This window comes from Oxyura jamaicensis, chromosome 5 (genome assembly GCF_011077185.1).
Source record: "Oxyura jamaicensis isolate SHBP4307 breed ruddy duck chromosome 5, BPBGC_Ojam_1.0, whole genome shotgun sequence".
Lineage (NCBI taxonomy): Eukaryota > Metazoa > Chordata > Aves > Anseriformes > Anatidae > Oxyura > Oxyura jamaicensis.
Window position 1 is genome coordinate 61833906 of NC_048897.1, and position 27543 is coordinate 61861448.

General features: G+C 35.4%; 1 protein-coding gene across 1 annotated transcript; it reads left to right on the forward strand.

Annotated features, from left to right (window-relative positions):
* The first annotated feature begins 1250 nt into the window (after nt 1–1250).
* ZNF143 (zinc finger protein 143) lies at nt 1251–26832 on the forward strand. Its single transcript, XM_035327021.1, has 15 exons — nt 1251–1409; nt 2183–2275; nt 2804–2887; nt 3079–3159; nt 4054–4250; nt 6895–6969; nt 10996–11115; nt 12154–12229; nt 13737–13862; nt 15960–16139; nt 17382–17609; nt 18857–19005; nt 20546–20707; nt 21505–21651; nt 24808–26832. The coding sequence occupies exons 1-15, from the start codon at nt 1298–1300 to the stop codon at nt 24889–24891; spliced, it is 1914 nt and encodes a 637-aa protein (XP_035182912.1). The 5' UTR covers nt 1251–1297; the 3' UTR covers nt 24892–26832.
* Nucleotides 26833–27543: the final 711 nt, after the last annotated feature.

Sequence of the window (27543 nt, forward strand, 5' to 3'; positions counted from 1 at the left end):
TAAATGCTGCAGGTGCTGTGCAGTACCTAAACGGTCTGTGTTTGCTTTTATCCCTTAGTTCTGAGCTGCCAACATGAGTTTCACAGTGGTTTTTGAGACCACTGATGAGTTTCGTGTTTTCAGGGGCAGATTTTCAGATCATAGAGGTAAAAGTAGGCTAGTTACTTAGAAATTTAGTCATGAGTAAAAAAAAAATAATCCTAGATTATTCTTCTCAGTCTTGAATTATAAAACAGTTGGCCATGGAATCATACTACGATTAAAAACCTTGATTTTTTTTCTTTATCTTTTTCTGTGGATTATCTAACTACTGCTTATTGTAAGAAAAACTGTTGACTAAAGAGACTGTGTAGCCTCGGCTGCAATTCCATGTACTGCTTTTCCTTACATCCACATCTCTGCATGTAGCATTAGCTAAAGGGCTTGCACAATTCAGTCACTCAGTTTTTTTTCCAGTGGTGAAAGCCAACATCCGAGTTAATAGAATACAACGCTATGTATTTATTTTATAGCTTAATCCAGTAATACTGAAAATGAGTAACAGCCTTTCAGATTCAATAGACTTCTTAAGATCCCATATTGAAACTTGCCTGGATAAAAAAATCAGTATCCAAAGAGATGGGCAGTTTTGGGAGATACATGTAGAGTTGTGACTGTCACTGAGCAATCACGATCTTGTTTTCTTATTAATGCACTTTATTGTGAGATGCTTTATTATTTTGTAAGTGTGTGTGTGTGTGTGTATATGATACAAATATGATAGAGATCTTCCTGGAAAGTTTAGTGACATAGCTGGATCAGTCAGACTCGCTAATCAAGGGTGTGAAATGTGTTTCACCAATATCTGCTTCTGAAACTCTTACTGGCACTGGAGATATTTTTTATATATAGGAAAGGCTCTGGTGTTATGGATGACCATGGGTGAATTGTCAGCTTTATTGTAGTTCTGGGGACAAAAAGGTCTCATTATTTGTACCATCGTTACCACCACTTTTCTTTGTACATTTTTTTTCTTTAGTTTAACTTGAGTTCTTCAGTTTACTAAACGATGCCTGAAGTTCTTAATAGCTTAGTTAATTAATGTAATAATATTTAACTATTTGAAATAACTTTTTTTTTCCATTGACTTTCTTTCCAGTTAATCATTCATTGCATTGTGTCTATGTGGAAAGTAACATAAAATGTTTGCAGTATTTGCATAAAAATACAATTAAACTTGGCTTGTATTTAACTAGTTGTGGTTCCATATTTATATTTTGTATTTATGTTTTGTGAATCCTTTCTTTCTAGGTAGACAATGTTACTAGCTCAGATAAATCGAGACTCTCAGGGAATGACTGAATTTTCTGGAGGAGGAATGGAGGCCCAACACGTGACTCTCTGTCTGACAGAAGCTGTAGCTGTGCAAGGTAAACATTCAGTTAAAATATCTGAACATTATTGTGTCTTTTTTGTTACAAATTCAAATAAAACTCTAAACCTCAGCATATTCTAAATGGAGAATCTAACACAAATCAGAAAATTATTCTTAGTTAGCTGAGATTGATTAAACTCACTGATTTAATTCTGAAAGAGAACAGTCTCTTAATTAAGGTGGTGGGAGTATAAATGTGCCAAAATAAGGACTATGAAATCTGACTTAATTCTCACAATAGATATACTGTTTTATTCTTTGTAACTTTCATCTAAGTATATATTAAAGTAGTTCAGTTTTAAAATAGATTGATGATTTAGGATTGGTTTAAACTTGATGTTTTCTGACAGCTTTGTTATGATTTTAACTGTTAATTTTTTTTCATAAATCTATTTTAATCTAAACAGATTTGCATATATTAATGATCGGTAATAGCGTACCAAACAAAATTATTGATACAAATATATAGCACCATTTCTCTGTTGGGGCTCATGACCTAATTAGTATTTCTCCTAAAACCCGAACTTTGTAGTCATCTATTCAATGACATAACTTCTTCCGTTAAGGCAAATAACATTGTAGCTGTCATGTTTATAGAGGGAGTATATTTTCAAAGTTCAAAAAGCAGAGAGCAAGTAAGAACAATTACCTATTATTATTTCTAAAATCATTATGTTTTAAATGATGTCATTATTTTTGGAGTTACTTAACTAGTGATTTTTAAGGTTTGCTGCTGCTAATAGTAAATATGAACTTTTTCCTTACTAGATGGTGACAACCTAGAAAATATGGAAGGTGTAAGTTTGCAAGCAGTTACCCTTGCTGATGGCTCCACGGCTTACATACAGCACAATTCTAAAGGTAAGTAAACGGCTAGAAGTTTACTTGTATTGACATTGTATTCGCCTGTTTAACCCTGTCTTTGGATTGTAAACCCCTTTGTATTTTAAAATCAGGGAAAATCTTTACAGTGTTTGCAAAGCTGTAATCTCATTTGGGGTTTACAGTAATAATATAAAATAAATGTTTATTTCCAGTACTAATAAAGTGCAGGTATTAAATCTTAGGACATAAGTCAAACAGAAGTTAGATGATCTTTATGCCTCAAACCCAAATATCAACATTCTGCCTAGTGGATAGGAAATAATTGCTAATAGATAATAGTACTTTATGGTGGATAAATTTACTTCAACGATCATGCCTTTTAATCCCCATTTTTTATCCCAGAATTAAAAAACCGTTATTATACAGCTGTATTGTGATTCATCTTTACCAGGGTTTCTCTGTGACTTTTTTAACTGATATTTTAATACTGAAAGTATCAACTGTGTGTTTAAAGTGGGAAAGGTCATACAGAATATTTTTAAAGAATCTAACAATGTATTTCAGATGGTAAATTGATGGATGGCCAAGTGATTCAACTAGAGGATGGTTCTGCAGCTTACGTTCAACATGTACCCATGCCTAAAAGTAGTAAGTGTAATAATACAAGGAATGTATTTTTAAGTACTGTATTACTGGCAAATATTAATATTGACTAATGAATGCTCATGAAAACAGCTTCATTTCTCATCTTAATGCAAACACTTGTAAAGAGATTGTTTTTCTAACTAATGGATTTTTCAAACTATTGTTGAAGCATTGTAATCCTGTCTTCCAAACAGGGGACAGCTTGCGCCTGGAAGACGGACAGGCAGTTCAGCTGGAAGATGGAACTACAGCATTTATTCATCACACCTCCAAAGGTAAATGGTTTTTTGAAGTGTGATTTATTATTACAGTTCAACAGAACTTCACCAGTATAAAATATGGTACTGTATTTAGACAATGACATCATTATTATGATTCCCATTGTAGTTTTTTGTTGCTTTTACATGGTGTCATCTAGAAAACACTGAAATCAGACTGGTTCAGTTCCTTATTAGGACCACATTTTAAAGATATGCTACTTATAATTTTGTCATTAGTAGGGTAGTAGAGCAGAAAATGTGACAACTGACAGTTAAGAATGCAAACACGTATTTTAAATGATAACCTAGATTTCTGCAGAATCTGTTTACTCTAGTCTTAGAAACAGTCCTGTTTCTCTTCAAAAAGTGAACAAATCGCTATTTCAAGTTTGTTTAGACTACTGTAACAAGAATTAAGTTCTACGGTCAAAAATACTAGGAGAAGAGAATATTACAAATAATTTATTCTTTAAAAGTCATCCTATGCTTTCTGTGTTTATTTTGCTTATATTTTATTTGTATGATTCTTTTCTTAAAATGATTGGATCTTTGAATTCTAAAATCTGAAGCACATGTGATACATTTTTAAAATTTTCTTGAATGGATAAGGGATTGAAAGCATATTTCTAGTCCTGATTTCCTTTGTAAATAAAGCTAGACTGATACCAAACTGGTTATGCATATCTGCAGGTATGCAGAAATAAAAGATAGGGATGTTGTTGTCTTGAAAGAACTTAATCAGTGCTATTCATAGTAATGTTTTAAGTGATTTTATTTCTCTCATATTTCACACATATATATACATATATGGCTTTTGGAGACATTTTCTAAGCAGCAGTAGTTTCTCGTGTTACCTGCAGACATCAGCATTCCTTTTCATTCATAACATTTCCTAATGCTATTTCTCAGACAGTTACGACCAGAGTGCATTACAAGCAGTCCAGCTGGAGGATGGAACTACTGCCTACATTCACCACGCAGTACAAATGCCACAGTCAGATACCATTTTAGCCATTCAAGCTGATGGCACAGTGGCTGGTCTTCATACAGGAGATGCTGCCATTGACCCAGATACCATCAGTGCTTTGGAGCAATATGCCGCTAAGGTATACTGAAAGACGTTTCATCTATCCATAATGTTATAATGTCTCATCACATGATACTTGGCAGCAAAAGCCAATTGTGATCTAAGAAATAAAAGGACAAGAGAGTCTTCAGACTCTTAAAAGAGAGAACACCAAATGGCCATGACAGTGCTTCACTGTAATAGGCAGCTCCAGTATGTGTGCATAAAGAGAACAAGAAATTGAACACCAAAACGATGTGGAGTCAGGCTGATTTTGAAAGTGATGTAGGCAAGTAAATAATTACTTTCTCTAAGACAAAATATAGTTTGATACTAAAAATTCATGTCCTGCACTTTAATGGACCTCTGCAAAGCATGACCCAACTGTAACAAAGGACATCACAACTTTTCTGACTTGATAGTTTTCAGTGTCTTGATTCCTGGATGATTACAATCTGTGCTTCTGTTTCTCTGGAAAAGAGTAGAGTTAGTTCTAAATTCTGTTAGCATCTTTATTGTTACTGGGAATTGTCAAATTCTGGGAGAAGGCCAGTTAGCATAATTAAATGGCTGATACACCATTTGTTCCATTCTATTTGTGTGTTATAACTGAGGAGAACCTAAGAGAGCCAGTCTGATTGTGTTATGTTTGGCTCTACCTTAACATTTCATAAAATAAAAAGGTTATTCAAAGTTAGCTGAGCTGCAGTGACAAGCTTTTACACATTGCCAAGCTATTATTTCATTTAGATTTAAATTAATCATAACTTTGTCCTTTTTGATAAGGATCCATATTAATACCAATTTTATTGTAAGTTTTTGTTTTAAGAAGAAATAGAAGAAATGCAAATATATTTGCTTTTTTTTTCCCTATTTAACTCAACGTGTTTTTCACTTCTGTAACGTGAATTTGTATTCTGAAGTATACTTCTGTGTATCTGGGAAAAACTAGTTAATTTCTTTAAGCTTTCATCTCAGAACCTTATTCTGAAAGTTGCTGCTAGAATTTCTCAAGGAAAGTCAGTAGAAGTGAGTTTCCAAGTACTTCATATACATTACTTACAAAAGTAAATGATAGCTGAGTTGTTACACCCTTGTTTTTCTCTTAAAAGGAGAAATGGGGTTTTATGATTCTACTCCATGTCCATGTAGACCTCATAGTAAGGCAATGTATACTTCTTATAGCAGAATATTGAAAAAGGTACAGAAAGGGGCAACAGTGATGACTTAGCAAATGAAATATGAGGTAAGGATACGAGAGAATTTTATAGAATTTTAAGTGGCACAGAGAAGAGTAGTGGCTTGTCATTGTCTTCACCAGTATAGGAACTGGGGACCATCAGATAAAACTCTCAGGTCACAGGTTCAAGGAGAACAAGGGAATGATTCTTTTTCTAACAACATGAAGTTGAGCCGTGGCACTACTTGTACAATACTGCACATGCTAATATGCCCCTGGATTCAAAGGGCAGTTAAGACAAATTCATAGAAGAAAAATGTGTCCAGGGCTATTAGGTAGAAACATATGACTTCTAGTTCAGGAAGTTCCTAAGCCACAAATTGCTTGGAGGTTGGGAGAATATTTCTGGGAATGTATCACTGTTTGCTTGGCCGGCTCCTGCAGTCTTCCCTAGCGTCTGCTACTGGCTACTACTGGAAACAAAATGGTGTGCTAGATTGATCTTTAATTTTACTCAGTATAGGTGTCCTGATGTTCGCAACTGAGGGTGGACTAAATCTTTCTTTAAAATCTCTAAAGTCTAAATAGAATCCTCTTAATTTTAGGCTAAGTCAATGCTATCTTACTCTCAAAGCAACCAGTAAAAAAAAGAGATTATTGCTTTCCATCAATGTAAGGTCGGAGGATATGTAGTGGAATTGCAAAGAGGAATTCTGACTAGATTTAGGGGCACTGGTCTCAGCCTTAAGTGTAATGGATGCAGAGGGTATTGTGAATGTGAGTGCTCAACAAATAGGCACTTATATAAGGGGGAGCTATGTAAAGTATACTTTAAAATAGTTTTTGTTTTCTGCAGTGACTAATGAGACACTGAGTTGATGCATGTGAGAGAGTATTAAATAATAATTTCAAATTAATACATAATACTCTTTCAAATATTTTTCTATGCTCCTTGGAAAGCAGAGCTACCTTTCTCTTCCTGTAAACTGTATTTAAAAATAAACATTTGGAGCAATATGCAAGTCTTTGCTTAGCTGTTGTAATTTTGCTATTTTGAATTGAGATGTAATACACTACACTGTCCAGGTACTTTGATTCCAAAGGAGCAGTGCAGTTTGAAACAAGCGAACCCTTCTTAACAGGGAGTGAGACATGCTGACCTATTACTTAAAAAAAAAAGTGTAATTTTTTAAAATTCTGAATTCACTATTGCTAAATGTATAAGCTTATTACAATATTTTTCTAAGTTTATTAATTTAGCACATGTGGTTCTTGCAGTCTTTTCAACCTTGTTTTAGGACAATCTTGAAATGCTTACCATACCTATGGTATAAAGTAGGTGCTACAAGTGGTGTTTTTCATGTTAACAGATGGGATAATCATGTTTCAAGAGGGAGCTAGAGAGCTATGAGAGAATAAGGAACTCAGGAATTGTAACCCTCTGTTTTTCAGACAAATAGAAATAACTTGAAAATGTTTTTACCATTTCAACTTCATTTTTCAGGTCTCTATTGATGGAAATGACAGTGTTAGCGGCACAGGAATGATAGGTGAAAATGAACAAGATAAAAAAATGCAGGTATGTAGCTCAATACAAAATAACTTAATATATCTATTTCTTCATTGTTCTCTGTGCCCAGCAGCAGGCACAATAGGTAGCCCTGTGTAGCAATGAACTAGATTTTACTGCCACCTTTCAGGAATTTTAGACTTCAAAACCATGCATGTCATGTACAGGTCATAGTTCTTTCTCTCTTTGTCCAAGATCCATTTCATTCACATGATTTTAAAAAGACCTTCAAATACTGTTTTCTGTCTTTTCCCCTTTTTTCTTTTAAAACATAGTTAAAAATTATGTTGGATTTCTACGATCTGACTTTTTAACCTGAGTATTTCATCAGTGAGGGAGGAAGCATTTCAGAAGTTCTTTTCCAGATCTTGAACTTCCTTTTTATATTCCTTAATGCTAAATCAATTAATGAACTAACTTATTCTCAATAAAGATTAATTCTAGACATGCACCTCCAATTCTTCTCTCTTTGGTTCCTTATTTTCATTCCACTTGCCCTGTTAGATTCCCTTATTTTTATTTCAGGTTTTGTAAGCAGTCAGTAGATGAGGATGTTGTTCCTAGTGAGCCCCCTAAAGAAGCAGAAAAATACCTCCAGTTCTTCTGCAATTATATTGTTATTATGTAAAAGTATGTAAAAACAAACAAACAAACAAACAAAAAAACACAGAAAACTTTTTGATGTGGAAGTATTGACTTAAAAGTTCTAAGGGTAATGGAGAATACAGGTTAAACTTATGAAGTCTGAGGATTTTTTTTAACCTGGTATTTGTAGAACTGTGTAAGGAGAGTGGTCTTCCTCATTATAGAACACTTCATTAAAGATAGAAAGAAAAAAAAAAAAAGAAAAATACATTGAGGCCTTCAAAGAGTTATGAACAACAACAGAAAATAATGACAAAACCCTCTACCCTGACATGCTCAAAGGACAGGGTAAGAAATGGGTAAGTCATTTCACTGAGAATGATATAGTCATCAGAGAAGTACTGTTTTATGTTTTTGTGTAATTTAAGAGGTAAAGAACTAGATAACAATGAAAAATATCTTCCAAGATAAAATATCTTACAATGCCCATGAAAGAGAATTATAGGCTCGCCTTTGACAGTGACCTCAAAATCCTCATTTTTTTTTTTTTTTTTTTTAAGTTAGGTCCCACAATATTTAAAGCCAAAGACACTCCACAGTTGCCTGTGTGGCATGACTGTGAAAGGAGAGAAAAGCCAATACATACATGATCTATGCTATTGGAATATATTCCATAAAATGAAATCAAGAAATTCTGGGGTTTTGCACACTTTTAGGTTTGAATACAACTCCATCAAAATGCAAGGGAGAGCAGAATAAGATTTTGGTTGGCTTTAACTAAAAATAAAATAAGAGCCTATTAAGCAAAATGACCCGTTACCAATATCCAGTTACATGTTGATTTCAGCCTCAACCCCAAAGCAAACTGAAGTGAATCAGAAGGTAGCTTTATATTATGCATGTATGGCAACATATATGCCATATGGAAATGAGCCAATCTTATGGAGCATTACGTGTTCCAAACAAACAGTGAAAAAGATCTAATATTTCAAAAGGTATTAAGGCATAGTCTCAAATTCTGACCACTATAAGGTGACTTCAGGTGGCCAACCAAAGAACTGAGGGGCCCGAAGCTATTGCTTATTTCTGAAAACGTTAACTGTGCTTATATCATGGTGTGATCAGATACCTACTTGTAACTCGTTCAGAAATACTATATTGCTTGAGATAAAATAGTTCAATATTTAGATATAGTATTAAATAAGTGTATATTGATAAATTCTTTCTGAAGTTCACAGTAACACAAGAACAGAACAGATGTTACGCTGTGAGTAGTCATTCAAACCAGTTACATATGGTTCGGGTTTTTACCAAAGTAAAAAAACATAAAACCTCATTGTGATTTGTACGTGTGAGAACAAAAGTCTGTGTGACCAAATGGATATCACACGTTATTTCTTTTCAAGTCTGACATACCCATCTGTTCAGGATAAAAGCAGAATCATATGGCTGGTTCATATGGATGTGATATAAAAACCTTACCTGAGATCTCTGTTACCTTTGTTGTTCTCCTGTGCTACCTGGCTGAACTAAGTTAGGATGCATTTGTGATTACTTTGAATCTTTAGTGTTGTTTTTTTTTTTTTTTGTCTATTTCCAAGTGTTTTGAAAAACACAATTTCTCTCAAAGTGTCAAATTAGTATAAAGGTGCCTTGTTTATGTTATTTTGATTTTGTGCCTAACATCTGAATTTTTTATTTCTTTAGAGAAACAGAATTACTCTTCTAAGAAGAGTAATTTTAATAGAGTATCTGTCCTTGCTGAATAATAATACTAACTGAATTCTTAATAATTTTTAAGTCATACCAACTAATGTGTTGTGAAGATGCATACTTCTGCAAACAGTTGTTTGACCAAACAAATGCTCATGATTTTCAACTGACTTTTTCCTGCGTGTTTTATCCTTTATCCCAATCTTTGTATTGATAAGATGTCTGGTTATTTCCTTGTGGATACTAGAAATAGCACAGCGATTACAGAATTGTTTAAGCTTTCTTTTAAACTTTGACGTACTTCAGCTTTATAGCAGATCTTAGCTACTACATACATGCTGTTATATGCTGAAACTGCAAAAAAATGCTAACAGTTTAACTGACAGGAAAAACAAAAAATCCAAAAATGTTTGAATGTATATACTTAACTAAGATTGCGTTACCAGTGTGTCTTCTCCACATCAGGCAACACATTGCCAGCAGGTTGAGGGAGGTGATCCTTCACCTCCTTCATCGCTGGTGAGGCATATCAGGAATGCTTGGTGCAGTTTTGAGCTCTCAGAAAGACATGGACGTACTGGAGTGAGTCCAGTGGAGGACAGTGGAGAGGATTAAAGGCTTGGAGCATCTGACAGGCAAGGAGGGGCTGAGAGAGCTTCAACAGTTTCGATTCCAGAAGACAAGGCTAGGGGGGTTCTTATCAGTATGTATAAACACCTGATGGGGGCCCGGAAAGATGCCTAAGTCAGGCTCTTAGTGGTTGACAGTGACAGGACAAGAGGCAATTGGCACATACTGAAGTATAAGAAATTCTATTCAAATGTGAGAAAAAAAACTTTGAGAAAGACTGAACACTAGCACAGGTTGCCCAGAGACCTCGTGGTATCTCTGGAGATGCTCAAAACTCAACAGGATACTGCCATGAACAACATGCTGCAGCTGACACTGCTTGGAGGCTGCCTTCCCATCTTACCAGTTCTGTGAAATGCTCTTTGACGTTGTGGAATGGAATTGGATCCATAAGAAAAGGGGATGGTTTGAGAGGATAGACCTTTTAAAAGTCTCAATTACTTTGTGTACAGTTGTATCAAAATGTTTACATTTGGGCTTCTGCCTATTTTTTCAGTCTGTAAGAATGCTCCTTGATTATTAGTGTATGCAAGAAGGCTTTAAAAGTTGCATTGGAAGGCTATTCTGTAGGTTTTCCCGTTGTGTCATGCAAGAAAGAAGAGTGCAACCTAGCTCTAGTTGTTCCACTTAGTTTGATCAAAACACGTGTATCACTGGAAAAGTACAAAATGCTTTCCTTCATTTTCAAAAAGTGCTCATTATAGGTGTATTTAATCATTGTTTAGCCTTTGCATGAAGTTATCTTTGAAGGTGGTCTGACTTACGGCTAACCTGCCTTAGGAACAGAGCCAGTGCTTTAGATATGATCTAAGCCTTTTCTTTCGAACACTCGTTTTACCACTGGGCTTATTTTTCAAATTAGCTTGTATTTGTTGTTGTTTGACTAATTAATGCATGCATTTAAATGTATTAGCTACAAGTAAATATGCTTTACAGTTTCTCTCTTTCATCAAAATCTGTGCTTTTTTATTTTTTGCGGGCTAAGAAATACGTGGCATAGCAAAGAGACAAAAGAAACCTGTTAGAATCTGCTCTGACTTAACTACAAATAGGGTGTGACATTCCCAATCCTTGCTATTTTTTTAATGATTTATTTTTCAATTTCAGATTGTCTTGCAAGGACATGGAACAAGAGTGACTGCAAAATCTCAGCAGAGTGGAGAGAAAGCCTTTCGCTGTGATTATGATGGCTGTGGAAAACTGTACACCACAGCTCACCATCTTAAGGTGATGAGATGTAAAATGAGCATTGGTACTTTGTAGGAGTGACTTTTTTTAAAACAAATGATATGCTTGAAATAATGGAAATGAATAGACAATTGCAACGGTGATGTTTTGTCAAATGTTTACTGGGTTGATAGGACAATAACTGGTTGTCTCAGATGTTCATCCAATTTTGCTTAGTGTTCTGAGATGATGCACTTTTTTGAAAACTGAGCATCTAATAGGCTATAGTCGTGGGCTAAAAAATACACTCTTTATCTGTTCATGTTATATAAAACGTGCATTGTAACTTGAAGAAGAATAAATGTTGACTGTAAATGGTACTTATTTAGCTGTCAGATTAGGCTGAATGCAGATGTGGCATCATGCTGGGCTCTTATATTGCCAGCATGTAAGAAATCTCTTGTAGGTTCCACCAGCAGTATCACAGGAATTCTGAAATCCAGTGTTCACTTTGTCAAATCTACATGTACACATGATCATGCAAGAATTCCAGGTTCTGAAAGACTTTTTCATCATAAGTCTAATTCTTCAAAACAATCAAACATTCAAAGTGAAGAGCTGGAACGTTTTCTTTACAAGTGGCAACTCCTTATTTCTCTCTTGTTTGGTTTTTGGTTGCTTGTTTTTGTTTTTAAATAACTTAAAATAGTACTGGAAACAGTAAAAATGTGGAGTTCAGTTTAGGCCGAGGTAATCACTTGCAGATGAGGTAAACTCCCTGCAGTGGAGCCCTGTGGAGTCAGTGAGAAGCTGACTGCATGGATTATATGCTACAATGGTGTCCTTGCTGTAGAGATTTCATGCCATGTAAGAGGATCAGGAGAAGTTCTCAGCGGAGTTAAAAATCAAAGAGAAAGCAGGCCTGAGGCATTTATGCATACTGTCTTTTGTACTTGCACATTGTAAATCCCACATATATTTACAGAAATGTTTTTTGCAAAACTGACTCAAAAGCTTTAGGCTAGACCTTTTAGGTCTAGACCTTTTAGGCTAGACCTGCAACATTTCACTAACTCAGTGTATTGGATGTCTTGGCAGGTACATGAAAGGTCACACACAGGAGACAGACCGTACCAGTGTGAACATCCTGGATGTGGTAAAGCTTTTGCAACAGGTAATCTTTTGTAGACGAGCTCTTACTGCTTGCTAATGTTTGTCCATATAAAATAAATTTTTAGTTTTTGTTGTTTGTTTTTTTTTTTTTAAACTGCTAAGTAAAAGAACCTGCTTGGGAATACATTTATGGGAACTACAGAAAGAAGTAATTTCTGCTAGAGCAGCAGATGGAAAGGAAGAAGGGGGAATGAGGTGAAACACTTAACGCTTTCCCTTAGTCTTTACCTGTCATGCTACAGTCAGATTTTACCTTAAGAAAATAGTCCTTTCTTATGGTAAAAGTAATAAGTTAAATGAAGTGATAATAAGCTGAACCTGCTGGCTGGAGGCAAACGTAAGTTCTTCTGTTTCAAAGTTGAAAAGAACTTGGATGGGAGGTCCTCTTATTTGAGTATTCTTTATCTAAATGTATCAGAATGACATTTCTCTTGAAGCGAACTCTGCATTTCATACAGACTACTCCATTCATGTGTGGCTATAAACAGCTTTTTGTCTACTAATACCGTATTTGTGGTCAGAGCCATTGTACCACCTTGCCTTTGGTTTAGTTCATGTTAAGTACTGAATGCTCTCATTTTAAATATTAATAATTTTACTGGGTTGGATCATGAATTATTTTATCATAAAATAATTCATCATAAATATTTATCATAATTATAATCATGATTATTTTAGATTTAAGAATGAATTAATGTTCTAGTTGGTAGCCATCCTGTGTGTTTTTCAGAAATCAAAAATAGGAGTTTTAGGTGTTTTAGGGGTATATTGAGAACACACTGACATTAAAGCAGGTGCCATCTTCATACAGACTGTTACTTTATTTTGTGTAAATATACAGCACTAGTGGACAGAAGGAAAATTCAAGTTTCTGTTTTTAAATTGCTTTTCGGGTGTTCTCTGGTCATGATATTTTCAGGGAAGTGCAGAAGGGAAAATATTGGTAAAATGCTATTTGCAAAATTGTTAACGAAGAGGGTCTGATCCAAAGCGTGCTTTAGATTTGTAGAGTTCTTGATGATGAGTTTCTGAAAGTAGTCTTGTAGGGAGTGAGCATCTGTGACTGCTGTCAGTTGGCATGTATACGTGTGATAATAATATGGTTTAAATAGAAATATGGTTTAAATTAGAATAACTTGGAGCCCAGATAGTAGTAGATGTTATTACATTTTGACTTCATTATTGATTATTGATTTTCATATGAGCTAATAAATGCCATTTAGATGATAGTGTTAGTATGGAAAAAAAAAAAAGTTAGAATAGAGAGCATACGGCTTCCTCAGAAGACAGAATAAATATTTGTCCACATTATAATCATTACAGTTTATCCCTCTGAAGTAAGAAGTATACTTTCTTAATAAATGAAGAAAGAAAAAAACAATATAAACTGTATCTAGAGTTCTGTTCTGTACGGTAGAATGAAGAGCTTGTAAAGAGTGAAAGAGCGATGGTTTCTGACCATCCTAAGTTTGTATTTATACTATTACAACATCTTTTCTGATCTTCAGGGTATGGGTTAAAAAGTCATGTCCGAACACACACTGGTGAAAAGCCGTATCGGTGCACAGAAGAAAATTGCACCAAATCATTCAAGACTTCAGGAGACCTGCAGAAACACATCCGAACTCATACAGGTACTATTATCACTTTTTTTTTTTTTCTGGTTAATTCACATATGTGGATTTTTCCTCTGATTGCTCTGTTACTTCATACGTATGAAATGAGCCTGTGTATGTTCTTTCTGAAGCCCAGTGAGCTCAAAAACATTTCAGCATGGTTAACAATTTACTGCAAATCCAGCACGTTTTTATTATGAGTGCTGAAGCATTCACGATACCATTGCAAATGCACCAACATTTAGCAGTGTCACTTAGGTTGTCACTTGTTGCCTTTATGGTTTCATTTGCAGCTATAAAAGAACAAGGATCTTCCCCTCACTAATCCAGCTTACCTTTTAGAAACGGCATCCGTGTTTTTGCATTTTGGAGCTTTAAGATAAATTGCTTGTGTGGTTCATGAAGATTGATAGTTCTCAAATTATTGCTATCCCCATTTCCCTTCTTGCAGCAGAAAAACGAACATATGCTACAGCAAACAAATGTTAATAAATGTTCCAAACGTGTAAAAAATAAAACCAAGTCCTTTGTGCAAATGAATGGAGTTGTGTGTGTTCATACTCTGTGCAGCAGTGCACCCAATGGAGGCAACACGTCCAGGGACACCGCCCGCTCTCCCATGGCTTTGCAACTTTATCCCATAGACCATTGTTAGTGCTTCCTTCATTTTATGCCTATTTTAACCCAAAGTGATTTCGGTGGCAGGCCAGTGTCACTTCCTGCTGCCATCATGTGCTTTGCCTCGGCTTCTGTGAGCCCCTGGCTAGGAACTCTGGTGTAAGAAAACCTAGTGGCATCAGGCGCTGCTCGGCTTCCTCGTGGCTCCTGCGGGGAAGAGTTTGGAAGCGTTGTGACCTGCTTTGCATTGCTGGTGCTGGAAGTCTCAGTCACCTGGAGACAGGTCACTTTTCTGTAACTCCATTAGAAAGATAAAGGCTGGCCTCGCAAACCAGTCGGGTGACATTCTTGCGGGCATTCTCGAAGAACAACCATTGTTTGGGTTTGTAATGGAGGGCCTGTTGTTGGGCGGGGTGACTGCAGCCCTGCTCCGTTCAGGCTGTAATTTGAGGTTCTGTGCTGCAGGAAGGATTAGGGGAGCCATGGTAACAGAACATTGAGGCGTGTACACTCACATACACTCTGCTTTGGCAGAAAACTGAAAAACCTTCCCGAAACAGCTGCCTTAAGGAGTGAATTACAGTTTCCTCTGCCAAGGAGCTAACGTCTTTGGAGTTTCATGGTATTAATGTCTGTATCAGGACTTCGTTTTTTATTTCTGCCTTTAAGTATTTGAAGTCGTATCTGTAATCTGCCCTCTCTCGCTCTCAGATTCCTCTTTGGTAAACAGTACAGTGAGTGTAATGTCCTTAGCTCTAAGCAGTGTGAAACTCCGACAGAACAGCATGTCAGCTACCTTGCACTTCTCCAAAGTCACCCCGCGTTGCTCTGCCCCCCAGCAACTCTGTGCTTTGGTAGATCTGAAGGGTAAGGGAGATTAGGTAGGGACTGATTTTATCTGTCGTTCATGGTGAAGGTTTTGGTGGAATTAAGTGAGTTTTCGTGTTTATAAGAATTGTCTTACTAACAACAACAAAAAATCTGTATTTGTGATTGCTTCAGTTTTGGGGTTTGAAACTTGAGTTTCTCTTTACAAAAAAAGACACTGCTCTTCTAGGTTAAGTGCTTTGTGTGGTGAGTTTTACTAATCCATCTGGATCTTGGTTATATACTAAATCATGAAGGTATTTTTTCATCTTGTTCGTTACAATTGAGAAATATACAACTAGTAGAATACACTTGTATTGGATAATGTGTGTAAGAATTTGTATGGGGGGTTAAATACATGTTAGAATATGGCACAGTATGAAAGCTAGTCAGCAACTGAGTCTGTTTTGTACATCATAAAGTATTAATCTAAATACTTCATAATTTAGATCACAGACTACAGTTTTCTGAAATTTTGCCAGATATTGCTAAAGAGCACTCCACGTTCACATGCTCATGGTATTTCTGACTGAGGCTTTTAATTAGATAGCTTTGGATTCCAACATTGAGCGTAACAATGATTTTTGCATTCTTTCATATTTTTTCCATGTGTACATTTTTTTTTTTCAGGTGAAAGGCCCTTTAAATGTCCTTTTGAAGGATGTGGCAGGTCGTTCACAACGTCTAATATTAGAAAGGTTCACATCAGGACACATACAGGCGAGAGACCTTATTACTGTACAGAGCCAGGATGTGGGAGAGCTTTTGCCAGTGCAACTAATTATAAGAATCATGTGAGAATACACACAGGTATATGAATGGTGTTTTTGTGTTTTGAAGTGGAACCTGCTTGGGAGGGCCTGTGTCATTCCTTTTTTTTTTTTTTTTTTTTTTTGTGCACTGTAATTGGGTATAGTCATGTTTATATGACCTGACCTGGTACTTTTGTTTGGGCCTTATCTTCCCTTAGCTGTCGAGAGTTAAGCAGTTAATTTTCCCTCCTTGCTGTCAAGGTCGAAAAAATTTTATTTGGCTCCAAAGCTCTTTGAAACGAATGCAAAACTTCAGTGGACATCAGGTTAGATACTTAATATGGTTCTAGGGCTTGCCAGTGTTGTGAGATGTATATTAAATAACAGCAAAGCATAAGCCTGAGCTTGGCTTTGGCTCACCTTGTAAGTCACCCTTTCATCTCGGTTGTATTTTCCTTGCTCCAGGAATGGTGATCAAAACCTTCTTTTCATAAACTGGAGTTGAAAATACTTACCCACCTTGATTGGCAGGGTTAGTCAGCAGAAATAACCTGCACAAATTAGAAGGTTCTATAATGTAAGAGCTATTAATAGCTCTTACTATATATATATATATATCATCATCTTGGTAGCCTTATATATTTTATAGAAACAGGCAAATTTGATAGAGATGAGTTTTGTATCTCAGGTTATCTTTTTAGTTTATAATGTAATTTGGATGTTTGTTTCATTGATTTTAAATCAAAGGTGCTTTTTATGTTAAACCATAATTGTTTAAACATATGCTTCCTGTAGTTTTCTTCAGACCTTAAAGACTCAATGGTAAGATAAATTCTACTAGTGTAACAACATAGCTGATCACTGAAGAAAAGTACAGAGCTTCCACTAATAAAGGAACAAAATTGTCAGTGCTGTGCCAAACTGGCATTTAGGTTGGTATCTTCCCAGAAGCCCGTAGTGCGATGTGTGGCACACAGTGATGCAGTTTGCATTTGCTTTCATCCTTAGGATCAGTTTCAAAAGATTCTGCAGATTGCATCTTTCAGACTGCATCATTCTGTCTGCATCAGGACATTTTATATGGAATCATAGAGAGAAAAAAGTGCCTAACTTTCACTGACAGTTTTTTTTTTAAAAAAAAAAGACGGGCTGCATTGGTAAACTAGAGCTTCACTACTGCCTTTGAAATTGAAGTTTGGTTGGTAATGAAGATGTGTCACTAAATATCGACAAATTTGTAGACAATTTTGTTTATGCATCCTGGATAAAGTTCTCTTTACTCCTTCTGTTTTCCATACAGGGGAAAAGCCCTATGTCTGTACAGTTCCTGGTTGTGATAAACGTTTCACAGAGTATTCCAGTTTATACAAACATCATGTTGTACATACTCATTCCAAACCATATAACTGTAATCACTGTGGAAAAACATACAAGCAGATTTCTACACTTGCTATGCACAAGCGGACAGCACATAATGACACAGAGCCAATTGAAGAAGAACAAGAGGCTTTTTTTGAGCCACCTCCAGGTTAGAGTTTCAGACTTTGAATCTCTTGTAACGAAGGGGGTGGATAATATTTTGCTGTTTTTTATAACCAAATGAAAACATAGATAAACATCTGAGGTATTTAATAAAGTTATTTAACTTCTTTGTAGGGCTTTTTAGTGTGGTAGTCAATTTGTAAACAGAAACCAAAAGTAATTGAGCAGCTCGTAAACTGAGTTCTATAGCAAGCTGAGAATAAGAGAGGAAATAGAGTTGCAGTCCCAGCAAACCTGCCATAAAAAATCCTGCTATGAACATGAATGTGGGAAGGAACCTGCCGGAGTGTAAAATGTTTGGTTGCAACCTAGGGGATTGTTCTGAGTGCGTAAAACACTATAGTTGGTAGCAGTCTTTGGGGAGGAATGAAGGTACTGCCTTGTGAAATGGAAGAATCTGTCTGTGCAGCACCCTGAGACTGTGCTGGCTTTGCTGCAGTTAACAGCAGTTTGTGTGAACAGTCCTAGAGGCAAAGATGAAAACAAGCTTGAGTGTTGTGGTACTCCTTTAGAATGTTTTTTATGATATGAGTCTTGTATCCTATGAATATAAAAAATTAAGCTAAAGGAAGTACAGAGAACAGTTACAAATGTCAAATTCTGATTTTAGGTGTGACTAAGATAGGAAATACAGATACAAACTGTTTTGGTCAGATTAGTTTTATTTTACTACAGATATTTGGGAAACTGCACTGAATGCCTCAAACAAATTTGCTGTAGTCTAATGCCATCTTTTAAGAGCATGATAAGATTCATTTGCTGAGGTTAAACATTTATTAAGATAATTAACGCTACTTAAATCTTCACACAAAGGCATCGCTGTATTCTTCTCTATGTTTGTTAATGAATAACTCTGAAAAACTGCCGGTTGTGTTCTCATGAAGCCTCTCGTATGGAAAGGTTAACGTTTGCAGAATGAATTAGAATTGTCTCCTTTTTAATGTTTGCTTATAAACTATATAAATACTACACATAATGAAAATACACATTTAGATGTGTTGTAACTTACTGCTAGAAGACTGTACCCCGAGTTCTAGAAACACATAATTTGAGACTTTCTGACTTGCTTTTGGTGTTTTTCCTTCTTTTGTTTTTCTCATCTTTCCATTACCGTATTTCTAGTGAAGTATTTAAAAACCTTCAAACTAGGCTGGCATTTAATTGTTGTAATTTATCTTTCCTGCCAGTCTTTAGAGTATGTAAACTACCTTCTTGCTTTCTTTGTGTCAATAGGTCAAGGTGAAGATGTTCTCAAAGGCTCACAGATAGCCTATGTGACAGGCGTGGAGGGAGAAGATGTAATTTCTGCACAGGTTGCTACAGTTACACAGTCAGGATTAGGTCAACAAGTAGCACTAATTTCCCAGGATGGAACCCAACATGTAAGTAACCTGTGTGCTAAAGAAATGACAAAAATATGTTGAGAATTAAGGCTGGTGGTTGTGTATGCTCTATGTGCTTTCTCAAATCAGGTAGGATCCTTAATAAGCAAGTACATGGATTTCTGTTGGAAATAAATTTATTTGGAGCTCATGTAGTATGTTCAATGTTTGGCCTCCTCTGGAATACCTAAATTAGACCACATATTCTGGTATCTGAAACTGTATTCATACAATTCAAAGATTTTTTTTTACTGTCCTTGTTATCTTTGTCGCTGTTAACCACTCAAAGTCTGTTGTGCTCCCAATGTCGGCACAGGCTATTACAACAACTCTTACATCTACAGCCTAGTTTCTGAGGTTTCCCAGAATTCCAATTATTCTATTAATATTTGATGATCATCTTCACTGTTGTCTTGCCTGCACGCACTTCTTAGGAAAAATAGTCTTTTTAGTCCAGCTGTCTGTTTTATGAGCTGTTTGGTAGTGTTAAATTCTTCCTGTTTCTAACATAAACGAGAGGATCAGAAAAAGAAATGTTTTGATGCTATCTCCACTTGAAAATTCCTGTGCATACCTTTTTTTTCAAGGTGTTGGTATGAAATTTCACTAAGAGGGGATTTCAGCACAATTCTTTAGCTCTATTAATATGTTGAAAGCATACAGGGAAAATTATATTTCTGCTGAGAAGGTACCTGATATGCCAGTAGCATGCGAAAAATATCTTCTAAATTAGACTTGGAGATGAAAAATTAAAGGTGTCTGTTATATTGTCAGCCCTGAATACTGCAGCAATACTAAGTAACTAGCATTTTTACTCTCTGACTGAAGGCCTTCAGGCCTTAACATGGAGTTCTTCTCACTTTTATTAATCCTTGGGCTTGACTTCAGTTCTGGGATGTTTTTATTGTCTTCTAAATCAGACATCAAATCAGTTATCTGATGCCCTATTACGTTTATACAGGAGACATCAGTAATTCATACTGGTGGGAATTCATATTGGTGGGAAGTATGCATCCTTTTTCTTACTGCTGGTTTTATTTCTGTAACCAGATACGTGTGTTTGAAAGATGATGGGATGTTACATCTCCACCTGTAAGATGTATGTAGGGAGGGCTTTTCATCCCAGACTGGGACTTGTTCAAAGAGTGATGCTAATTCTCAGGAAATGCATGAGTATCCCTGTCAGGAAGTAGAGTAACAGCTACTAGATCTTGTGACCAGTATGTTCCTTGTGAACAGGATTTGAAGTGTTTTTTCCAGCGTTACTAAGAACAAGTTGCCTTTTCATTCAGGATTATTAAGACAGTTTGTTTCAAATTAGGAAACCGAACTTGCAGGAGTATTCCAGCTGAAGCAACGAGCAGGAATTTGACGTTATGCTGTTACACTTCAAATGCATATCATGTGTTTGTTTTTTTTCAAATCTTACTTAGAAACATTTACCTGAAAACACATTATGTTGCTAAAAGCTAAAACTAGAGTGTGACTTGAGCATCAGTTAAACTTTTTTTTTACTTCAAGGATATACTTTGTGTTTCAGGTCAACATATCTCAGGCAGATATGCAGGCCATAGGAAATACTATCACTATGGTAACACAAGATGGCACCACGATCACAGTCCCTGCCCATGATGCCGTCATCTCTTCTGCGGGAACACATTCTGTAGCAATGGTTACTGCAGAAGGCACTGAAGGACAGCAGGTAAAGTATTTTCCTGTGTACGTGTGTAACGTTCCTTTATGAGATAATATAAAATAGGCACATAAGCCATCACAATTCTGTAATTCACATAGATTTATCTAATTAAAGCAGTTTTCAATACCTGGTCATATCATTCCCATCAGAAGACTATGATGTGCTTTGTTCCAGTGCTGTACAACAAAATATTGCCAAATGTTTTATACTTTGTCCCCAAGAAATCTTTTTGAGGTAACAGTGTGATAATTCATGTATGTATATGTAAAATAAGACACAGAAATACTAAGCATCTCCCCAGAGTCACACAGTAAATGAGTGGCAAAGCTAAAAATTGAATCCAGTATGAACTGTAACTTTATCGCTTCATACCATGGGACTGTAATTTATTTGGCAGAGAGGAAATATTTGTATGTATTTTCAGTTTTGTTTTTAATATATAAATGTAATAGCTAATGTTTCGAGTAGAAATACAGTCGTACAGTTTCTAACATTCAGGTTAAAATGCATTCCACTGTTTTGAAAATGTACCATGTGAAAAAGAACGTATTTATTTTTCTGTACAGGTACAGTTACTGAATGCTGTGCAGTTCTGAGGATATTTATGTTTCGAGAGCTAACGTAACTTTCAGAAACACAGTGATGGCAACCTTTCTTAAAAAAACAATCTGTTTTGCAGGATAAAATTATGTTCATAAATAATGATAGCTTTGAATTTAACGTTAAATTTGAAGAAAACTGTTGCATTAGTTGAATAATGGTAGTCTGAAATCATCCAGTTGATTCTTTCTTTGATCCTGAAGGTTGCTATTGTGGCTCAAGACTTAGCAGCGTTTCATAGTGCCTCATCAGAAATGGGACATCAGCAACATGGGCACCATTTAGTGACTACAGAAACTAGGCCTGTTACATTGTTGGCTACATCCAATGGAACACAAATTGCAGTACAGGTAAGACGATGATAAATATTTTTTGGAGTGATTCCTACTTCTGAAGCTAGAAGCTCCTAATATTATAACAAAATGAATATAGTTAGCTTGGCTTCCCTGAAACAACTAGTCCATAACCATATGACCCCATCCTATAAATAATATAAATTAAAATAATATATAGGACTAGCAAGAGGAATAATAAGTGCCTGGTTTTTCAAATCTGCTTGTAGAACTTTGGAAAAGGGTAGATTCAGGGAGGGGCAAATTTACGGCCAAGCAAATCTTTTGCAGGAGAAGGTTGTACATAGTACTTTGGAGTCATGGGTCTTCAGTGGAAGAGTGCTTTCATTCATCCTTCAGCATTGCATATTGAGCTGATGAAGAACAATGTTATCAAAGTTCAATGCCCGTGAACTCCCCTGTACAGATAAAAATACTGACTTTTTTATTAGTACCCTGAAATGCTAACAACAAACAAGTATGAATAGTTCTGTAGGAAAAATAATAATCAGAAAACTCTGGAAATAGTCTTAATTCATTTGTGTGCCAGACCAGAACAGTACAAACAGCAGTCTCTGAAAATATTTCCTCATACTGTCCATACACTGTAATAAAAGAGTAATTTCTAGGTATGAAGAAGAAGTTTAATTTAAAGTGGCTAATTAAAAAAAAGTGAAAACCAAGCACAAATCAAAACTTTTAGTTAGAAAGTAACTGAAAACAGAACATAGACAAGTATTTTATAATTTATTTACAAGTAAGCTTGAGAGAAACTCCTAGGGCAAAGGTACTATCAGTGTACTTGCTACCTTTCTCAAACAATTTGAGTAAGTGTGTATACTACTTTTATTACATATGACACAATGGTAGGCAAATAGAAGCTCTTGTAATTTTAAAAAAATGTTTCTTAAAGTGACATTAGCGTCAGGGTTCAAGTAAATGACTGAGTGATCTTAGAGAAATTGCTTCTCCAAGGACACAATCCAATTTTAAACCCAAACTAAAAGACAAGGAGTTAAAGTAGTTAAAATTTTGCTTTGCATGTTAGGATCAATCCTGCAAAGTGCCTAATACTTTTAGTGTACCTCAGAGCCCTCTTGGTTCTCTGCTTTATTATTTGCATAAATAAGAAGTACGATGGGAATGTAATAAAGCTACCATATTTAAATTTACCATGGAATTGGGACGCAACTCCTTGTGGGCTTGATCCTATTGAGCTAGTATCACTACAGAAATGCTTTGTCGTAAAGAACATAGAAAATCACAGGAACCCGATGTCTCAAAATAGTGTGTGGAGGATAATTTTAATACAAGTTTTACTGCCTGTGTATTCCAAGGGAGTTGAAGATACTCAACTTTCCTGAGTGCAATTTGCATGATGGCCTTTAGCTCTCAAAAATGCATCACATCATCACATTGAACATCAGTTTGGCTGTGCAAAGAGGAAGTGCTCGAAAGAGCTTCTAAATAAAAAAGAACTAAGTGGTATATTTTAATATATGTCTGTTAAAAAAAAAAAAGGAAGTTCTTGGAAATAGCTTCAAATAGAAAGGGAAATGCAGAAGATGGACACAAAAAGTTCATTTTGGATGATAAAATATACTTTGCATGTGGAAGTAACAGCAACTTAAGTCTGGTTCCTTCAAATGGTTCATAATTGCTGAAAGTAACAAGAGATCAAAACTTATGAGTGTCTGAGTCTCACGTTTAATGCCACAGTCGGAGTGTATGTATGCATGCAACTCTCTAAGAGCATAAATTGAAGGGAACTATGTTCATATTTTCAAGCTGAAATGATAGATTGTTATCTTGCCCCTTGTTAAATTTAGCATAGCAAATCTGATGTTGATTGACAAGCGATGAAAGGTAAAAAGCTCATAATTCTGAATTCCTGTTTTGTTGAGTTGTTTGTACTACTCAAAAATCCATATAAAAGAAAGCATATCTTAGTAATTGTCAAAATTACACACACACACACACCCCCCAAAAAAAGGAAGGAAAAAAAGGAGTCCTTTAAATGAGGAGGAAGATGCCTGTCTTATTACCAGCAGTGAAGTTTTTAGTGAAGTGAGATATCTTTATGTTAATTAAACTTAAGATATACAATATAAATAGTAGAGGAGGTGTTGAAAATTAAAGTAATCTTGAATGTTCCTGAGTTCTTGATGTCTCTTGTATTTCCATACTAATAAATTCATTGACATGGTTCCTAAATATTGATAAGGTCCTGAGGAGATGGCAACAGAGCAACTCTTGATTTGAGTGGCTCCACAATGTGGCATCCAGTGACTGTAAAACCAAGTTATACATGATACTTAGTACTGCCCATCTAGGTCTATCCATTGGTTAAATACTGTGTTCCTACTTTTCATACTCTTACACATCTTTCTGTCTTACGGTAGAGAATGGATAATGGTTCACATTTTTGTTAGGTTGGGGTTGTCTTCAGAGTTTGAGTCACAGGACGTACGTGCATGGTTTACAAAGTATAAAACTCTGTGCACAGACTCTTTCTGAAGATTATGTCTCGTTGTCTTTACTCTGGGTTGGCTGGTGTTGCTTCTGACAGTGCCGCAGAAAGCTGCAGTACCTAACACGGTCTGCCTTGTTAGGTACAACTACAATATAATAATTTAATCTCTAAACTACTGTGGAATTAAGCAGTGTCATCATGAATACTGTATATTTTTATATGTGTGTGTGTGTGTGTGTGTATTTATATTATATGCTGTTGTTCCAAAGATCTTATTTTCTGCATAAGAGTTAAGAAAACTGAAGGTGTTTGTTTGGTTTACCAGTGTTAAAATGCATTTCAATGGCCACCATGAATTTTGAAAGCCTTATCTTAGCTTTGTTGTGTCTGCCAAGGTAAATTATCATCTCCTTTGTGTATCGTGAAATGTGTTTACCATGCAGCAGTCTTTGAAGAAAATTAATTCGGTAGATACATAGAAATTCAGTTTAATCTGCTGTCAGCCACTATCTTAATTTTCATGCTGATTAGATATCTGTTAGTATGTATTACCCAGAAGAGGTGTGACAGTACTGATCACGCTTACTTGTGCTAAGTATTGATCAGTATCTTTATCTTTGGTTTTACCTTACAAATTTCTAAAGAAAAAATGATATGAGTAAAATTTTAAATTTATTTATGTTTAAATGCATCTGTTTCAGCTTGGAGAACAACAGTCTCTGGAAGAAGCCATTAGAATAGCCTCCAGAATACAACAGGGTGAAACACCAGGGATTGATGATTAACTTCTAAAACTGCTACCAGAACAATAGAGCGAAAGGTATTTTATTTTCAATCAACAAAGGTCCATGCCAGCAGAAATCCATAAAAACTTTGAAGTTCCCTGCTCATTGATACTGTGTACACATTTTATGCAAGAGCAAAGAACATTTTGTAAGTTTTGTGTACATAACCCTTGGAATGGACTGACATCACCTACTTCTAACCGTTGTATGTTCAGGAATATGGAATTAGGATTATATAGTAAATTTCCTTGTTATCCTTCATCAGATTTCGGACTGGTCTACAAGCAAGTGAAAAGTGAAATAAAAGTATTGGAATTAATTTTTAATGTCATGTACAAATAATGAAGGCATTGCTGAAGACTTGAAATGTTTAAAATATTATAACAAAACCATCATTTAAGGAACCCTTAAAAGTAATAGAGAAGACAAAGCCTTTTCAATTGGTTTCCATAAATAGAAAAGTCGTGGATTTTGAGCCTACTGTAAATCTTCATATTTTGATTTGTTTCATACAGATTTGAATACTCTTTAGATTATCCACCCCATTTCATTCATTGTAAATACAGAATGTTAATGCTGGAAGTGCTAATTATATTATCTTTAAATTGGATTATGTACAAAGGAGAAACTTTGGTTGTTCAATATTAAAGGAAGTAAATCTGATGATTTTGTTTCTTTACATATTTTACTTAAGATGTTACTCTGATTATGCAATAAAATATAACAAGATTGTATTGTCTAGGTAGGATGATATTGTTTGACGTACTGTTTTACTTTTTAATGAGACTGAAGTTAAATTATTTATTTACGGCCTTGTATAATTTTTCCAAAGTTTATTTATCATAAATTTAAATTTTTGACATTCATTTTTACCATAATTTACCATTACTAAAGTATATTAAGCTATTAGTGTTATTAGTTATTTTAAGCATTCTAAAGCACTAAAAAATATTAAAAAGAAGTAATTAGTCAACCAATTTTGTCTAAAAAGTAAACTACCAGTTTTCAAGAGGAATATTTTCAAATGGTGCGTTTGTGGCATAAATGCAAGTACTAATAGTCTATTTTCAACAGTTCTGAGTGCCTGCAGCTACCACTCACTACCTAGGATATGCTGATAATCAGTGCTTTTGAAAATCAGGACAGAAGTTACTAGAAAAAAGGGATTAATTAATGATGATGTAAGTACAATGCTTCTCTCCATTTATAATTCTGTAAAGGAAAAAAAAAATCAATTGTAGGTAAGTCTAATGCATACAGTAAAATGTAACTTATTTTTTTTATACAAAAAAAGTCTTTACTCTTGTCTTGTTAGTAAGCTTGTTAAGCAAGCTAAATTTTCTTGGCTTCCTGTAAGATTCGGTGCTTACTTTAGATGAGTGTCAAGAGCACTTCTGAAACTGAAGCCTTACCTTTAACCTTCTCAAGGGAAGGATTAAAGGATTAAACATCTTCTGGATGAAACGTTAATTAAGTAATCATTTTTAAATATTGTGAGATGTACACATTTTACTTAAAAAAATATATATCGTAACTATGTATTTTGAGGTATTTGACCTCAAAAAGGCCAAGTTCAAATACAGTGAAGCTAATTTATTGTGAATTACTTTATCAATATGGGTTGCAGCCTTTTATTTTTTTCATACAGATGGCCAACTGAAAAATGCGGTGAAAGAACACAATACTGAGGGAAGGATGTGGCCAAAGCAGGCCATTCTCTGGGTGTTAAAAAGTGAAACTTGAAAACATTGAGGTTGTCTGCAACCTTTATGTAGGTTTGAGGCTGCTTATTGACTTAGGTGCCAGTTTTCCTGAAGTTTTAAATAATTTTTGATATCCCACGGAGATAAACTGTACTATGCAAAGAGAATTAATTACCTGTCAACTAGATCAGCTTCTTAGTTTTTGCAACCATTTAGAAATTAAAGATGTATCATTTGACATGAACGTTCAAGTTTTTTTCTTAAATTTTGTTGCTAATAGTTTTTGGAAACGGTGGCTGGAAGTGGTTTAGCAAAGAAAAAACTTGAGTTCTCCTCATTTCCCAGGACATTTTCTGACCATTGTACAAATGTGAGTATTACTTCCCCTTTCGTACTAGTTAGTTTGCTCCAAGGCATTCAAAACTAGCTGGGTCAGGAAAAGCTGCTCTATCTTTTAAATGATTTCTCTTATTGCATCTTACCAGCTGTTCTTGCAAAACTCCCAAGTCAAAGGTTATGTTTCCCCCATACCTACTCCTATAAAGGAAAACATACTTAATTACTGAATAAACAAGCCAGACTGACTTATGCGGCTTAGCATTTAAAGACAAGCAGAGGTGATTATATGTATCTTCACTGTGAGGACTGTCTGTGTAACAGACTTGTTTTCAGACTGGAGAGACCTCTGTGATTTTCCACGCTGCTTCCATGCTGATAAGAGTGGAAGGAACTGTCTTGTGAGCAGACACTGCCTGTTGGTATCGGAAGGTTCTGTAGCAGGGGATTACACAGGATGAAATTGGGTTAGACAGGAATATTGATCAAGAGGATCTGCGGAGGAGGAAACAAAGAATATGCCAAAAAGGACTGGGTGTTTGGGAGTAGAAATTTTACTCCTCTTTTTGAAAATTATTTCTAAGGGAATGCTTTGGCACATTAGAAGAAGGAA

Bases quoted from the DNA above. Each gene is read 5' to 3' on its own strand.
- ZNF143 (XM_035327021.1), top strand. From the start codon at position 1,298: ATGTTACTAGCTCAGATAAATCGAGACTCTCAGGGAATGACTGAATTT. The intron at 2,888-3,078 runs GTAAGTGTAATA...TCTTCCAAACAG, and splicing joins TGTACCCATGCCTAAAAGTA to GGGACAGCTTGCGCCTGGAA. The intron at 19,006-20,545 runs GTAAGTAACCTG...TTTGTGTTTCAG, and splicing joins CCCAGGATGGAACCCAACAT to GTCAACATATCTCAGGCAGA.